Source organism: Dermacentor silvarum, chromosome 7, assembly GCF_013339745.2.
Source record: "Dermacentor silvarum isolate Dsil-2018 chromosome 7, BIME_Dsil_1.4, whole genome shotgun sequence".
Taxonomy (NCBI): Eukaryota; Metazoa; Arthropoda; class Arachnida; order Ixodida; family Ixodidae; genus Dermacentor; species Dermacentor silvarum.
Window position 1 is genome coordinate 154973828 of NC_051160.1, and position 16874 is coordinate 154990701.

At 45.7% G+C, this 16874-nt stretch overlaps 1 protein-coding gene across 1 annotated transcript in view; it reads right to left on the reverse strand.

The window, feature by feature from the left end:
- Nucleotides 1-16874, reverse strand: part of LOC125947236 (uncharacterized) — a 136587-nt gene that overhangs the window by 89374 nt on the left and 30339 nt on the right. Inside the window, exons 6-7 of the mRNA XM_049671647.1 lie at nt 6300-6433; nt 1447-1638 (exon numbers count right to left, since the gene is read on the reverse strand). Of these exons, the coding sequence (XP_049527604.1) occupies nt 1447-1638; nt 6300-6433 (326 nt within the window). The remainder of the gene's footprint in view (nt 1-1446; nt 1639-6299; nt 6434-16874) is intronic.

Sequence of the window (16874 nt, forward strand, 5' to 3'; positions counted from 1 at the left end):
CGGCCAGTGGCGCTCTACAAGAGGGCTATACCCGAGATTAACCGCACCAAGTACCTTCGTACAATAAAGTTTATTCATTCATTCATTCACAGAGTGTATGGTTCATGATGTTTTTCGGGAACACACACAATATATATGCACATACCCAGTCATGATCATGTTGAAGGAGAGCATAGTCTTTGAATGTTTAGAATATCTATGCCTGATAGAGCCTCATATTAAAACTAGGCGTGTCCTACTTTTACATACCAGCCGCTATAGATCTATATTTCAACGTGAGAGAAACAGCTCCACAAACATGCAGTAATCCAGCAAAATTTGTAGTTATTTGAATTGACGTGGAGCTTTGACTGGAGGAGCTTTCCAGAAACCGGGTGATTGTCATATGAAATTCATTGGCGTTCTACCTAACAGTTTCCCAAAACCGTGTGTCACGTAGTTCCGATCCATGATAGCTATCAGCGCAGAATAAGCACAGCGCTCTGTCTACGTTCAAGTCGTTTTTTTTTCGTTTTTTTTTTTTGTACTTGGGTTCACATTCTGCGCTGGTTGCTACCATGGATTCGCAATTCCGACTTACCCAGATCAATACCATATTAAGCTGTTCGGGACAATCTTTCCTGGAATGCTAATGAATTTTTAAGAACATTTTGTGAACAAATAGCTCTAATCTGGTGTTAGTACTAGGATTTGTGCCAAGCATGAGATGATTTGACCACTGCTCGGCTTCAATTTGGCCATTTGACCGTGCATCGTGAAGCGAATGATTATAAAATTATTGAATATTTTTATCATCCACCTGGGCACAGCGATTTGTCGCACATGTAGGGCCCTCTTCAGGTAATCCACAACGAATTGTGTTATATTCTCCGCAAGTTTATTTATATATATCATTTTTCAAACCCTTAGTATAACAACTGAACTTTTTCTAGCCGTACACTGCCAATTTTGGAGAAAAATAGTTAAAGCTTAATTCCTTAAATGGCTGCACTTAGGTTCCAGGTATAAGCGGGAAACGTTTGCAATTTTTTTACATTCATTAAATGAAACGGCGTTCCACATAGTATATGGAAGAACGTACGTTCTATATAGTACTTATCTTTTTCTTTAGTTTTTAAATCTACATACCCATACATGGTTCTGGGTAGACGTGCGAAAAACAATGTTCTGAATAATAAATACCGAAATGCGGAACACAGTTCCGAATAACATTACCTATTTCACTGGAGCGCAGTTTCGCACATTGAAAAATGTGTGATTTAAGAATTTCGCAGAAAAAAAAACGCCATTCCAGACACATTTTGCAACTTTCTGCGGAACGTTCCTTTTATGTAAGTGGAATTTATTTGCAATACATTTTCCCTTATAGCTGAAACTAACAGAAACGAGATTGTGAGTGTAGTGCCAAGCAACAGTGCTCGCCAAAACGAGAGGGGCTTTACTCACTTAATGACAGCGGCCATGCCCTCCGGACAGAACATTTCGGCCAGCTTAAAGCAGTTGGGACGAATACTGATGTGGCTCAGCGAGATGAAATCCGTGTCTGGCAGGTAGCGTACGTTGTGCAGGTAGTGGGCCGGCAAAAGCGGCGCGATCAACGACCACGTCTCCACGGTGATGTAATTGAGCACGATATTCCTGCACGGCACAGATTGGCCGCAATGCAGGACAATGCAAGAGCTATAGTGTTTCTATCGTTGCAGCACCTCCTCCGCCGCACCCACTGCAGTTAAGCTCAATCTTACGCGATTTCGCATTGGTATCGAATAGCGCCATCAAGTATAATTTCCGTGGTAAGTTTTAGGGTGAAAAAAGTCCAAGTTGTACAGAACGGTCACTGGGGTGCAAGGCGCTGAGTTTATGGCGCCACTTTTCGCTGACTGGAGATGGCAACGTAGTTTAAACCCTGCAGGCTCGCGGGTGTGGGCATCGAGAGCACAAGCCAACAAAGCACATTGCCGTCTCCTCATGTTTCCTAGACACCTAATTAAAGGTTTATTATGAATAAAGTAACCTTTCAAGCCTTCATCCATATCTGTAAACCTATACATTCTTCTTTTTTTTTTTACATCGAACACCATTTTTATCAAAACGCCTACAATATTTACTAGAATTACGTCACTACAGAGTATCAGAGCAGCCAGATATAATGAAGAAAAACACACGCAATTCATTCATTTCATAGACTAATTACATTACCTTCTGGGTTTCAAGCTTTCCTTGGTCTTTGTCACCGTCTTCTTGCGTTATAAATGATGACTATCAAGACAACATTCTGCATGCAGGTCTGAGCTAGGGTCGTACCAGTTTCTTCGTTTTTGTTTTACTTGCGAAGCATTAAATTTTGAGAGGGTACACCAGCTGCCGGTATTTTAGGCTGTTATGTCAGCACCATAAGCTTTCAAGTAGAGGTAAAAAATACTTTAATGCCCTACAACGCCTAGAAAATCCTCTAAACACAGCATCTTCCAGGCACATACGCACGTGACATGTATAATAACGTAAGAAGAGCAATCAAAGCGTGTTAGTTTCTGTCTGCAAAAAACAAAATTCGGCCCACATTTCTACCACCTAACAAGTCACCTTCTAATTTAGTCAAAGCCATTGTGCGACACGACATTGTGTCGCATCCGCTCAACCACACCAGCAATAGGACTGCCCCCCCCCCCCCCCCCGATCATGTCCGAACTTGCCGAATCGCAATCCAAAGCTCCAACGAATCAGACTTTGCCGAAACCGAGGCAGAAGTGCGCCTGCCGACCTTGCTGTTACACGAATTAGCAACAAGCTTCCCGCAACGACACACCATTCGCCGGCACGACTGGGGCTGGCGAGTTTTCTGGAAGACCAGACGCGAGAATAGCTCACCGCCGCTGTCTGCTCGATGCCGACACAAGCCTCACCCGCGCCACTTGGCACCGTAAAGACAGGTGATTCAAGAACAACCTCCGGCTATATCAGCAGATGGAGTTGCTACATTTTTCCACACCTTGCGCTTCACGCCAAAGAATCGAAGACAGGCTGGCATTCGCGGCGTCAATAGGTGGCAGTCATCTTTTTCCGAGGAATGCGGCAACTAGGGAACGATCGGCCATGATCGCGTTCAGTCTTTTCCTCATGCACGCTTGCCGCCACTGTTCCCTCGTTATGGCATTGTCGTCAACTGATCCGTCATCAAAGCCACGGTATCTGCGCGGGCTGCATCGCCATATCGTGACCGGAATCCCAGTTAAGTCTACGCTTGCTCTGAAACGCGGGCGTCAAAGTAATAAAATTCATGCCTATGTAGGCTGTGAAGAGCGCAGTATGCGTACTAACCGTTCACAAGAGCACTAAAACCGCGGTCGCTCGATCGAAGTTGAAACTTGCCGTGTAGCTCTCGTTCATTCTAGACCTCCGACGATATCAACCCTCGGCAGGAAAGGTACAATTTAAACATCAGATTCTTCTATCATTCAATATATCACGCGAAAAAGTTGTAGCCGACGTTTGTGTCACCAGCGCCCACCACAAGCTGTGGCGGAAGAAATCGCACTGACATCGCGCCTCGTCACGTCACCATTCTAGGTATCGGTCACGGATTGGCCCGTCACTCGTACGGCTCGTGCCCGTACCGTCCAAAATAGCGCTCGCACACATTTACCAGACGGCAGGAAAAGAATGCAATACACAACCCCTTTCACGGAAGCTGGCGCCTAGAAAAAATCTAATTGTAGGGCAGCATTTGAATTGGTAACATAATAATCAACCTCGTAGCGTTTCATCAGCAAAAAGACGTCTGCGCGGTTACTGTGGAATTTTACTGCAGCTGTTGCACCAGTGCCGGCGGGATTAAACGCGCGAGTGTGGTGACGTCACAATAGGCACTGGCACAGTCGATGAAAAAATTTAATTAGATTATGGGGTTTTACGTGCCAAAACCACAATCAAATTATGAGGCACGCCGTAGTGGGGGGCTCCGGATTAATTTGGACCACCTGGGGTTCTTTAACGTGCACCTAAATCTAAGTACACGGGTGCTTTCTGTATTTCGCCCCCAACAAAATGCGGCCGCCGTGGTCGGGATCAGTCGATAAAGACAAATACATGTTGTAGCGAGCATATACCTCGAGATTATAACAAGTAGCGGTGTGCGAATAGTAATTTTTGAGACCAAATCAAATACGAATCTAATAATGCCCGAAGCGACTCGATTCGAATATTGAATAGTTTTCCAATAATGAGCCGCCGTTATCACTTCTTCTTCTTTCTGGGGTTTTACGTGCCAAAACCAGTTCTGATTATGAGGCACGCCGTAGTGGAGGGCTCCGGATTAATTTGGACCACCTGGGGTTCTTTAATGTGCACTAGAACACAAGCACACGGGCGTTTTTGCATTTCGCCTCCATCGAAATGCGGCCGCCGCGACCGGGATTCACCCTCGCCCTCGTGCTCAGCAGCAGCAACGCCTTAGCTAACTGAGCCACCACGGCGGGTAGCCCTTATTACAATAATATAAAGCGATGTTCACATCATAGTATTCCTAAAGTTAGCAAGTTTCTCTCATTACACAGTACGTACATGATGAAGCGTTGTTCAGTGAAACCACAAATGGAGCATTAGGAGCAAGCAAGCAGTTTCTTCGCATGCGCATGACTCTTCGCATAGTGTGAATGATCACTGTAAGCCTGTAAAATAAGGCTACCTAAGGGACGTAGCCTGCTCCACTACGAAAGTTTCCTATTTGATTCCAAGCCCGAATAGAAAAAGAAACTATTCGATTCCTTATTCAAAAGCATCGAATATGCGCACACTTCTATTAACAAGCCCGTCTGAGAGGCCACATCCAAATTCCGGGCCCATCAGCCCTATGGCTAAACCGTTCCACAAGATCATTGTCGTGCTGACTTTTTTTTTTTTTTTTTTTTGGGGGGGGGGGGGGGGGGCTGATTGCGCACTTTCGCGGCTTACACGTGATTTCAACACGCAGCATGCAGGCGCAAACATGCACGCCACGGGGCCCTGCCTCAAAAATATCTGCCGAGGGCGGTTGCATCTGGGCAGAACAAAGCGGAGCTAAAAAAAATTTCGCCGTGGATCAGCTACGCGGTCATGAGAGCCTAGTATTCACAAAAGGCTCGCTTGAATTGATGATAACAGAAAATGCCTCTCAATCATGATGCTGCACGTGCTGTTAGCGAAGGCGCCCGGTATATGACGAAGTTCACTTACGAGCGAGAAACATCCTGAATTCGGACCTAGTTCTTTAGCTGAATAGCTGGGGCATCTGGGAAAACAAGGGAGATCTGACAATTCCCATTGCTTACGGGTGGATAGTACCGCCTTCGGCTGTCAGCGAAGGCGCTCCACCATGCCGTTTTCGGAGGGTTATTAGGCGGTGGTATGAATGTGGCCAACGCACAGAAGAGCGGAGGAAGACTCGAACGATTGAAACTGTCTTCCCCAGTCATGTGGTGACAACAGCTGGGCAGCCGAAACAATCCCAACCACTGATGACCGCATGTGCTGTCGCGTACTGAATGTAATTGACTCAGGCCAAAGTGTGACGCTGTTAACAAGTGTAAGTAGCAGAGCACTAAATGAGGGGAGAGGGCGATCCAGGCTGATACAGATGCGGGCGGCTCTTGCGTCAGGTGGCGGAAAAGGGGAAGTAGGCATGACGGTGTGCCGAGTAACCTCCGAAGTTTGGAAGCGGAGACGAGAACGGGCCTATATTAACGGATATCCGCTTTGATCTTCGGCATTGCCTACACGAACAGGCCGAACGGTGCTGTGATGGTCATCCTGGGAACGCCAGCTGGCTCGTGCCCGTATTGTTACCTTTTCGTCATCCTTCTTATCTGGTACGGAAACCGACTGGGACGGCCTTCCGTGATGCACCGCGGCTATCACAAGCCCACCAGCCTTCACTGACGCAGTAATGACGTTTGTTGCAATGGGGTCATCGTCGTGAATTATTTTCTGCGTTATTTATGTATCTTGCGAAATACCCCAATTATGGGACCCTAATGGAAACAAAAGTGAAAGCAGGCTCGGCGGAAATGTATACGGTACGCTTTCACGTCATTCGCATTTTAATCCCTCTAAATATGAAAGGCAGACTGTGCTTTGTCAGCAGCCCCACCTAATTATCCTCATATAGCCTCATAGTCCCACAAGAGTACTGCCATGGGTTCCAGTGTATTAAGTATGATCTAAACAAAGCACGGCCCAATTTTTTTAAATACTTTAAGACTATGGCATCCTTCATTACGAAAGCGACATGGGAAGCAAATAATCAGACATAAACACGAACTTACCGGCTGCAGTTTTGAACAAGTTTCATGACAGTTACTATAATGTCATAGTCCTCAACAAACACTGAAGTGGATTCTGTGAATGTGAACGAAGTGTTCGGGAGCAAGGTGTTGAAAAATAGCGCCCAGTTGAACCCCTGCAAAAAAAAGAACGCCATGTTTGTTGACGATAGTTTGGCGGCTGAAGTTCAACATAGTCGAAAGAAGTTTCACAATAACACCAAATTAAGAACCACGGAACTATGTCATTATCCATGTATTCAAGTTTCCTGCCTAATGACGCTGCTCTCGTCAATTCGAGAATATAACATAGGCAAAAGAAACTCCGTTCTAGCAACTTGGTTCATTCCGAAAATATAGACAAAAACGTGTATCAAAAACATACACGAAGAATCACGGCCAAAGAAGACTGGCATAATTCTGGTTGTAAGTGTCTCTTCATCTACCTAACACTTACGTGCAACTTTGTCTATATTTTAAGCCGTAAGAATCGTTAACAAGCTTAGGCAGTGCTCGGAGATGAACAAGCAGCAAGAAGTCTGTTGCAAGAAGAAGAACTGTTGCAAGAGAACTGCTGGTGCACGACATACTGTCGTGTAACAACAAACCATGGAGAATACATTCAGCCACTGCACATTATTAGTGCAAAAGTATCAGTGATGGATTTCTCAATCGCTCGATTCGTTTATATCTATAGTCAACAGGGCACGGTTTAGTGAAGCTCAGTTCAAGTGCTCTGATACGTGCCCTACTGCGAACATAATATGATGATTGTAAATCATTATTTGCGGGTTTGATTCGTTCACCATTAGATGTGCGCTATTGCAGAAATTTTCCTATCTGCAACACGCCTGGCACAATCTCTAAAATGCGCTCAAAAAGCATTATGCTGTGTGCTACGCCATCGTTTACCCCTACTGCCTCGTCTTTATCGAAATGTGATTACCAGTCACTAGGAGCTACTTTTTTTACATGCATGCGAGTCCTTTCATTCACCAGATTTCTTGGGACCGTGACACCTGGATGTCTCCAAGAATCCTTTGACAGCTGTCTCCCGCAATATAGGAGGCATTGAGGCAATTGTTTAACGGCCGTTTAAATAAGCTTACCACAAGAAAACTAACACGTCACCTTCTCACGTGAAACCATTCCCTGAAAAATTCACAAAATGAATGCTGGCCTTATGGCATTGCTCCTTACACCCTTGTAATTAAGCTTAGCTGGAATTGGTTCTGTGACCGCTAAATGCCAATTACGCATTATGCATAATTGCCGTGATTCCCAAGCGCGCAAGAGAAGCTGCTGCTTTCTGAGACCTTACGCTTAACCTACAACTATTCAAAGAAAACAGGCAATAAAGCCAGATAAAGCAAGAGGGCAAATTAATTGTTAGATTTATTGGAAATGTCAAAACAATGCAGAAAATGCAACCGAAAGTGTTCAAAAGAACAATCAGCCGCAGCTAGGATCCGCACCCACATATTATGCATTACGCGTTCATTGCTTTTCCACTTCAACAACTGCGCGGCCATCATCCCGTCCATTTTCTTGGGAATTCGCGACTGCGTACAAGATTAGCCAGGAAAATGTTTGCTGGCGCCGCTTACGGCCATGGCGGTGGATGTGGAATATCTTCTCTTCACCACAGGTGCCATGAGCCTAGGAGCATGCTTCCTCACGGTGTTATTATCAAGGCTGCGAAATTCGAGGCCTTCACTGCATAGCGAGCGAAAATAATAAGAGGATCCGAGGGGCCTGATTTTTTGTTGATGACAATCATGGAATACGTTATATGAAATGAACTCTTCTTCCATGAAATACATTGTTTGTTTTTGTTTTTTTCTGAGGAACGAGGAACCCCATGAACTCATCTTTCGTTTCACTGAATTCACAGCAAGATGGCCTATAGCGCCAGCGATTCGAACACTATCACTGATACGCGTCGAAATGTTAAGGTGTGCAAGTGTGCAATAAAGCGAACAAACAAAAACGACATCGATAGAAGAAGAAAGTTGTGAAGTTTTTGAAGCTTAAAGAATTACAACTGTAATTTGTCTAGCGAAGCAAAATTTGAAAAAAAGAAGCCACGGCACCCGGCGCGCTCCTCAGCATTTTATCGTTAAGGAGACTTTCCGGATTGCTGAGGAACTTTTTCCCAACACTCAGCATGCCCATCACCGCCCCTGCCTTACTCCGAGTCAAAGTTGTTGTGACGCGCTGATGGTGTTGAACGCTCGATAGCTTAACTTCTATAATTAGGCACTTTCACTTGTTGACTATAAACGTAGGGGGTTTCCCGCATACACGTGGAAAACATCGAGGACAGATGTCGAGCCATTTGCTGACAGCGTTAACAGTTACGTTTATTTGACCGATCAAATAACATTTGGAATGCTGTAATGGCACAGTATAAATTTCCTGCAGCGCACCGAATAGATCTTATTCAGACCATCGTATTTACAAAAGATCACGCCAGCGCTCAATTTCGTTGCCACTTGAGCCTGCGGATCTAATATATATAAACAGTTCCAATTTAAACGCTGTTGGGATTCTGCGTCGCTCCATGTAGTTCCAACAGATTTGTAAAATCAGATTCGGTCTCGCATCTTCGGCCTTCACGTACTCAAAGGACACGTGATCCACCTCCTGGCAACACAGCCTCTTTCTTCGACGGTCACTCGCCGCGAGTATTCCAGAGCTCCTCCCTACCCCATGGTAGCCTAACCACCCATGCATCCAGCTCATGAAATTAAAGTTGCGCTGCATACTTGATACGAAGCACACACGAAGTAAAAACACGAAGATCATGCGTGTGTCCTCGTGTTCTTACTTGATGTCTATTTCGTATCGACTATGCTGCACCCACTTGGCTTCCATGTACAAGAACCAACTAGCCTACAGAACACCATTCATCGTTTATCTAGCTCATGTTTATCTAGCTCAGTCAACGCCCGGTTCCGTCTCCGGCGCATCCCACCAGCCACCAAAGGCTTCGCGTTTCCTCCCGCCTCCTCCCTTTAAGCGCTTAAAGAGTCCCTGAAACGGTTCTTGCTGTACACCTAGAATACGCAGTATCTCGCAAGTATTCAATTGCTTTCTCACAGGAGTTTCGTGTGTCAGCATGCTGTATTAAAACAAGTACGAGTGGTTAAACATTCCGTACTCCCAAGCCGCAGCGTTCTTCTTCAACTTTTCCGCCGTGCGGCCATCGCTATGTCCTCCACGCGGTGACGCAGGTGTTGTCTCCTTCCTGTTTACTTGTACAGAGTGTGTTCCCGCATATCTGTCCTACGCAGTATTTATCGTTAAGCCTGGGCTACAAGGAGTGAACATTCACGATGAACTTCACGACGACGGCGGATGGAAACGCGGCGGGACGACAAACAATGCTCACTGGCTTGCGCTTCATGAAGCGAAAGGAGATGCGGACGACGCCTTGCGTTCCCCCTGTTGCTGCGAGCGTATATATCCCATGTACCTACTGCAATGTAGCTCCTTACGGTGCTATATCGGCTTGAAAATATTCTTCATAACATCTAAGTAAATGTACGTCTATGCCATTGTCTCTATATCACGCTCCTAACATGTCTTTGTTGCTATCAGCGGCAAAAACAAGCGCCGCCAAAGTTAGGCAGCTGCCGCTCACCTGGGAAATCTGGCAAAATGGGCTACTTATAGCGTTTCCTCTGCTCTAGAATTAAAATAAACAAGTATTAGAAAGAAGTAGTGTAATGTTTATTGCACATTGATATATAATGTCTATTGGTGTTTTGTGGCTAAAGCGCCCTTAGGCGTTGATGCACCCACGCTGACGCCTGGTGGCACGTCTCCTCCATCACGACTACCAACGTCGATGACCATGAGCAACCGTCGTGCATATGGAAGCTGCACTACGCTGCACACGCTAGCACAACGCGAAAGACGAAGCACGTAACTGACACACTAATACAACGCGCAAGACAAAGCACGTAACTGAATCGTCACCGAGTCAAATCAGCGCGTACAGCGCGTCGTAATTGCAGCCTCCGCGATCAACTTCAGAAACATTTTCAGAGCTAATTGCGGAGGCCACTCCGCTGTGCTGAGTACGGTGAACGCCACCTAGGTGGCGTTGGTAGTGCTTCTTGATGCCAGCGTCCCTTCGAATGCTGGCATCGAGGCGTCGTAGTGCTGAGACCACCGAAGCGTTCACTGTCGGTGCGCGTTAAGGTACGTCCACACTAGCGACAAAAACGCGCGCGACACGCCGCACGCGGCAAGCGCCCGCGCGGCAGACTCGCGCGGGCAAGTCCACACTCGCGTTTTGCGGCACGCGGCAATGGCGCATGGAGTGCCGCGTTGTCTCGTTCCATTCGATACTTCTCGTGACAACGCGCTCTCCGTTCTGCCGGTTTCGTGTTCCATTCTGTGTTTCTTTGCGCCACTGCTGGTCACGCTCAGCCATGTCGGATACGGACGCGGAGCTACTGGTGACTGTGAACACTATAATACTGATTTGTTCTTTACTTGTGCAACGTCGACGTGCCAGAAAGCGGACGAGAAAGTTTTGGGTGCGCCCCATATGGCGGTACAGGGACACTGAGAGCCAGGCGCACACTCTGCTTTCCCGCATGTGCCAGCGGTTGGCACACAGCTCCTTTGCGGCTTGTTTTGCGGCTGCCGCAAAAAATGGGTCTCGCACCCATTCGAGCGTTTGCCGCGCGTTGCTGCCGCTTTTCGTGAATCTTGCCGCGCGCGACAGCATCGCGCGGCGTGTCGCGCGCGTTTTTGTCGCTAGTGTGGACGTACCTTTAGTGTCATAATGCAGTACTTCTCTTTTCTGCTCGTAGGCGGCGGCACCGCCCCGAGCAAGAGCGCGGGTACACGGAGGAGTGTTAGATATATAAGGCGCGTCTGTGTAGCTCTCTGCAAATGCGTTTGTGGCGCAATGGGTTAAACGCTCGGCGATCTATCGTCGCGGACCGAGAGGTCGTGGGTTCGATTTCCAAATTTTACATGTTTGTGGAACTTTTTCTTCTGGTTTCTTTCTTTGTATTATGTTCGTGTACATTGTAAGCTGACGTATTTCCGTGACGGAAATACGTCAGTGAAGTCTTGGTGGACCCCGGCATAAAACACTTTCGTGTTAAAAAAACATGAACATCGGGAATCGAACCCCCAATTTTGTAGTCGGAGGCAGACATACCACTGCGATAATGATAGTCGCTTTCTGGCAGTCGTTCTGACACGTTGTAAGGTACGTTCAATTTTCTTCGCAACTTTTTTTCCCCAAATCTCGGCTTGTTAGGATACATTTCTGCTACAATTCTATCAAATTCCACATAAAACCTGGGTCTGGCTCTCTGAGCAATGCGGATCCTGCAGTTGCTGCTCAAAGCCACATTCGTTTAAAACTGCGCGCCATTCGCTGTGTTAAACAAGGAGGTTGGCGTTGACATTAGAGACTTTTAGTATTGCGGAAAATGCTTGTGTTAGCGTGTTACGCACGCTAAATCTTTGCGGAACGCTTGTTCGATAGAGTTTTAGTATAGCGTAAAGACAACGATGCGCCGCTAAGCGCAAAACCATCTAGCTGCGAGTAATCAAAGCAGCAAACTGAGCAGCTCGACAACCAAACTAGCCGTGTGGATCCACGCCAAGCCTTGAAACGAGCCTACACATCAAGCGCTCGGCCCGATGGTAGTACACTGTATCGAGGGTGCCACCATGTTTGCAACGCTAAAAACTTAGCGAGCGTTTAGCGTCTCCGCTATATTTGAAAAATAGTGGACGCACGCTACCCGCAAAACTGAAATAGCGTTCTGAGCATGCGCAGTCTGACCCCGCTATTTTATTGCGTTTAGCATGGTGCCATTTCCGCAATACTAAAGCTGTCTATTGACGTGCAGCGCTCGCCTCTTCTACAGCGTACCGTGACTGCCCAGTTTACTCCCTGCAAACACTGTCAGTGTACGACGTGCGCAATACAGTGCTGGTAACATTCATCTTCCTGTCACCGAAGAAGACATCGCTGCTCCTACTTTCAGGTGAAAATCCCTCTGCGTCCCATCGCCTGCCAACGCCACAGCTGTAGCAGACATTCTCAGGCGGAAGTGGGTCATAGGTTTGAAGAAACGTGTACATTCATTGCATTTGTGTATTTATTTCTTAGGGCGTGCAAATTTGTATGCATACCTATGAAAATTAAAATAAACTTCATGATGTGATATGCTTATAGCATTCCTAATAAGGATGCATAGGTAGCCAACCGGATCGCTCACCCGAGTGACATCACTCACCCACGCTATACGTTGAATTGGAAAAGGGTTCTGGAACTCAGGGGAATGGAACCGCTGCGATCGCTGGCGATGAACATTTTATTGCCATACCAATTATCCGGACACGCCAGACAAACTTCCACCGTCGTCGGCTTTGACATGACGTTCCATGTAAAGTCACGTGCGACAAGATCGCGGCTGCGCCCCATATGCTGTAGGTGCGAGGGAAAGCATGCGAGGGAGTGCCGATAAGGGTGGTGGCTTGGTGCGGCGGCGTCTGCACGAGCGCGCAAAGGAGCAAGGGCGGGCGGTACGCGCCGACTTTTCGTGCTTGCAAGAAGGGGGTCAAACCAAGGCCACATTGTTGGTCAAACGGGGAAATGTGCGTGCGCGCCAGGAAGGAGGGGGGACAGGGTAGCGCACGTCTCCGCTTCTACTGCAGTCACGGCTGCGCCTATCTTGGAGACAATCTGCGACGGGTTCGAAGGCTAGCCGACGCGAGGTAGCTGATAGCTTCCTGCGCACTGTGTTCGCGCACTTGTAGCTCACGTTGAAGCGAGAGGAAGCGCGAAGGGTAATTCGCTCGCCGCTGCCGCCGGTCTTCATCATGCCAGCGAGTGTCCGCGGTCATTGAGTGAGATGTCTTCAATGTTTGCCTGTGTGCGCATGACACCGTGCTCGTTAACTTAGTAAGCGAATGTTTACAGCAGTTTATACAGCTGATAAAACTGCTAACATTACGACGTATAGCTGCCTAATAATTTGCTATCACAATCAATGTTCCGCCTTTAGGGCGAAACTGCGACTTCTTTTAAAATTTTGTAATAAATTAAGCGCTTTACGCAGACCTCTTAAATCTGTCTCTCAATGTTCAGAAACACCTATCCTACCGACTCAGTGCGTTTGTACGCAGTCATCCAGATCGTTTCAGGATCCCTTTAAAAGGAAGCTTTAATTCTCTCGTGCACCCAACTCCCATGCCGCCTATTAAGTAAGATACGTGTCAAACGCAGAAATTCTAATGTGAGATAACCCCTGTACAATTAGGCTTGTTGAATTTGGGAGACAAAGATAAATTTTAGTCACTGTAGAAAGGGGAAATTCAATTTAATGCCTGAATGTTTTTACAGGAAGCGCCGAATATTGATAAGCTTCATAAAACTGGAAGCAAAACTTTCACAATTGTGTAACTGTGCACCAAAGCCCGAAATCAATGCTCTGTGAACTGCATCCATTAGCCCATCCAAGTGGACATATTTCGTATAATAATTGACAGCTTACGTGGATTTATTACAATATTTACTAGCGTTTTGCAAAAGCCTCATACGCATTTTAATATTGCATTGCACATGGGTGTATAGTAAATCAATTCTGTCCACTTTAAATGGTTTAATAAATTCAGTTGAGATAATTTTATATCGTTTTTCATTGCTGATCTACAGAGTTGTGAACTTGGTATTGTCGTTTTCTTAGATTCTGCAATTTTCACATTCTTTAAAATTCACCTCCCAAATGAGAAATCCGCGTGAATGTTTTTACAGGAAGCGCCGAATATTGATAAGCTTCATAAAACTGGAAGCAAAACATACATTTCCACTTTTTCTTTTGAATGTAACAATCTTTAAAAAAAGCGGCGCAGTGGTTGCCGAGAAACACGATTTCGCCTTTCCCGTGGATTTCATTTTTCCTGAAGAAGCGTCCTCTTAAGACCAAGACCCTCCCCGCCTGGTACACGCTAACGCTTGTTCTAGACTTAACGTCCAAGATTGCTCCTGCACTTTTTTTTTGATGACCGACTTTCTGAATGCTTACCAATACAGTACTCTCGAGCCAGCTTATATATCGAACAACGACATGACTGCAGCGTGTGGCCACTTCTAGATCGTCAAGAGTGTTCTCTGGCTTAAGCAAAGCCGCCCGGAATCTCCAGCAAGCATTTAACGAAGGTTTCGCGAGGCCACAACTAAGCACAGTAAACAACTGTTTTATTGTGGGCGAACTCGTGCCCGGAAACTAAGGGCTAAACACTTTAACACAATTTGCAAGCAGAGTTAAGTGGAGCTTTTGCAACAGGCAACCGCGTCTCTTCACCGAGCACACTTCTCTCGCACCCCGATGACCAGGAGCCACGCCGTGACTTCTCATTGAATGGGGGTATCGGCCGCTATCGCGTGTGCATGCACGAGAGACACGCGCTGTCTCGCCATGCGCGATGCGTTGCTGCCGCTCTTCTAATGGCGATGCGATGAGGCGCTTGGACGCGTACCTCGCTAGAGGGCTCGTAACTTGCGTGTGGAGAGATCTCTGCGCCAATATGGCCGTGCAAGGTACTTGTGTGTCTTCACACGTGTCGATGGCTATGGCTAGTTGTCACTATTAAGAAGTCCATTTTCGTCTTTGCAAATGTTGAGTTTTCAGGTTGAATCGTCACATCACAGACCTCTGCGATGTGACAATTGTTACAGCATGTGTCAAAAATGTGGCTTCAGTGAGATTTCTTGTTCAGACATTCAAAGTCACTTCAAACGCACATGCAGAGCACGAATGATCCTCGTGAACCCACAATGCTGAAGAAGGTATGCGTGCAAATTATCGCTTGAATGCGCTTTTCTTCAGTGTGATAAAAAGGTGAGCCACTTGGCGAGCGGCCCGAACAAGACAAGGAAACAGACACGGATGCAGCGAGGCGCCCGCGTCAGCTTCCCTTTCCCGTTTTACAGCTGTTTTACCTCAGGATCTGCTATCTAAGCACATTAAAGCAGAGAAATGCTCTTTTCCGGCATTCCATTCATTTTAAGAGGAAGCTTTAGCTCGCGGGATTCCATCTAAAAGTCGTTTTTCTCGGCCACCACTGCACCGAGTTTCATGAAGTGTGCTACATTTTTAAAAAATGATACAATCTAGTCACTGTAGCAAGCAAATTATTTACTTAGGCCGTCAATTACGTTTAAAAATGTTAAAAATAAGAAACATTCAGGAAACGAAATTATAAAGTTTCCGACTCTGTCTTTCAACAATGAAAAACCATATTACAATTCTGTAAATTACACCTAATATTAAATCTAAAGCGGACAATGTTGATGTATTCTGCACTGCTTTCTAATAAACCACTAATATCTGAAAAGGATTTTCCACGACCCCTGTAAACATTGAAATTTTCAAATTTGAACGTATGTGTGCAGCGCGACAATGACGAGGGACAAGGAAGGGACGACACGAGCGCTGACTAACAACTGAAAGCTTATTGCTTGACAAATCATTATAAACACTTAGGTCACGTGGTGCGTACCAGATATGCGAGAGTGCCGAGAAATCGGGCCATTCAAAAATTAATGTTTCTTTTTGATGGAGTGAAATAGCCGTTTGGCTAACACACCAGGCGGCATCTATGTGCATGTGCTATGCCTCTACTATCTTTCGGCTTGTTTGATTTCCGTTCTTGAACACACTGCGGTTTGGTAAAAATGTTAAACTGCCAACTCATCCAACTTACTACATTGAAATATCACGTATCATATAAATTGATATATCAAATTTGTCCGCTTCGAATGTTCCAGCGGATGCAGTTTACAAAACGGCGATATCTATTGTTGGTGAAGAGTTACAATTTTTTAAAGCTCTTACTTCTATTTTTTGAAAGCTTACCAGTTTTCGGCAATCTTTCTAATAACATGCAGGCCCTAAATCAGTATTCCGCTTTAACCGTCTCTACAATTCACCTTTGTCTCGGAAATTCATTAAATTATATCAAAATCGGTCCTGCGGCTATCTCAGAAAAGCATTCCTGCGTTTTGCATGTATTTGAATAGGAGGCATCGAAGTTTGGTTCGAGCTGAAGCTTCTCCTTGAGCTAAAACATGTATTTATTTATTTATTTACTATTTATTTATGTATTTATTTAGTACATACTGCAGACCACATTGCGGTTCTTCTAGGACTGGCAGACATTCAATACAAGACATTTACAAGATACGTTCGTGTACATTTATAAAAATATAAATAAAAAGCAGTATATATATATATATATATATATATATATATAGACCTTACAATGATATATTGCTCACAGAAACACTTCGTGAAAAGATCAGAAACACAATACCTTAATCAATCTATGGTGCAATTAACAGAACGATGCACGTGAAGCATGATGCATGTTTAGCGTAAATAGCGTCCCTCACCCGCCGTTGCCATGCGCCAACCGAAGCACAAAACAAATCAGCCTTGCATGTAATCTAGTCGAAGTTTAGCTAAATTAACTTGACGATTTTTCAACACGAAAGTATTATTACCCCATTACGCGAAAATCCGTCGTAGTCGG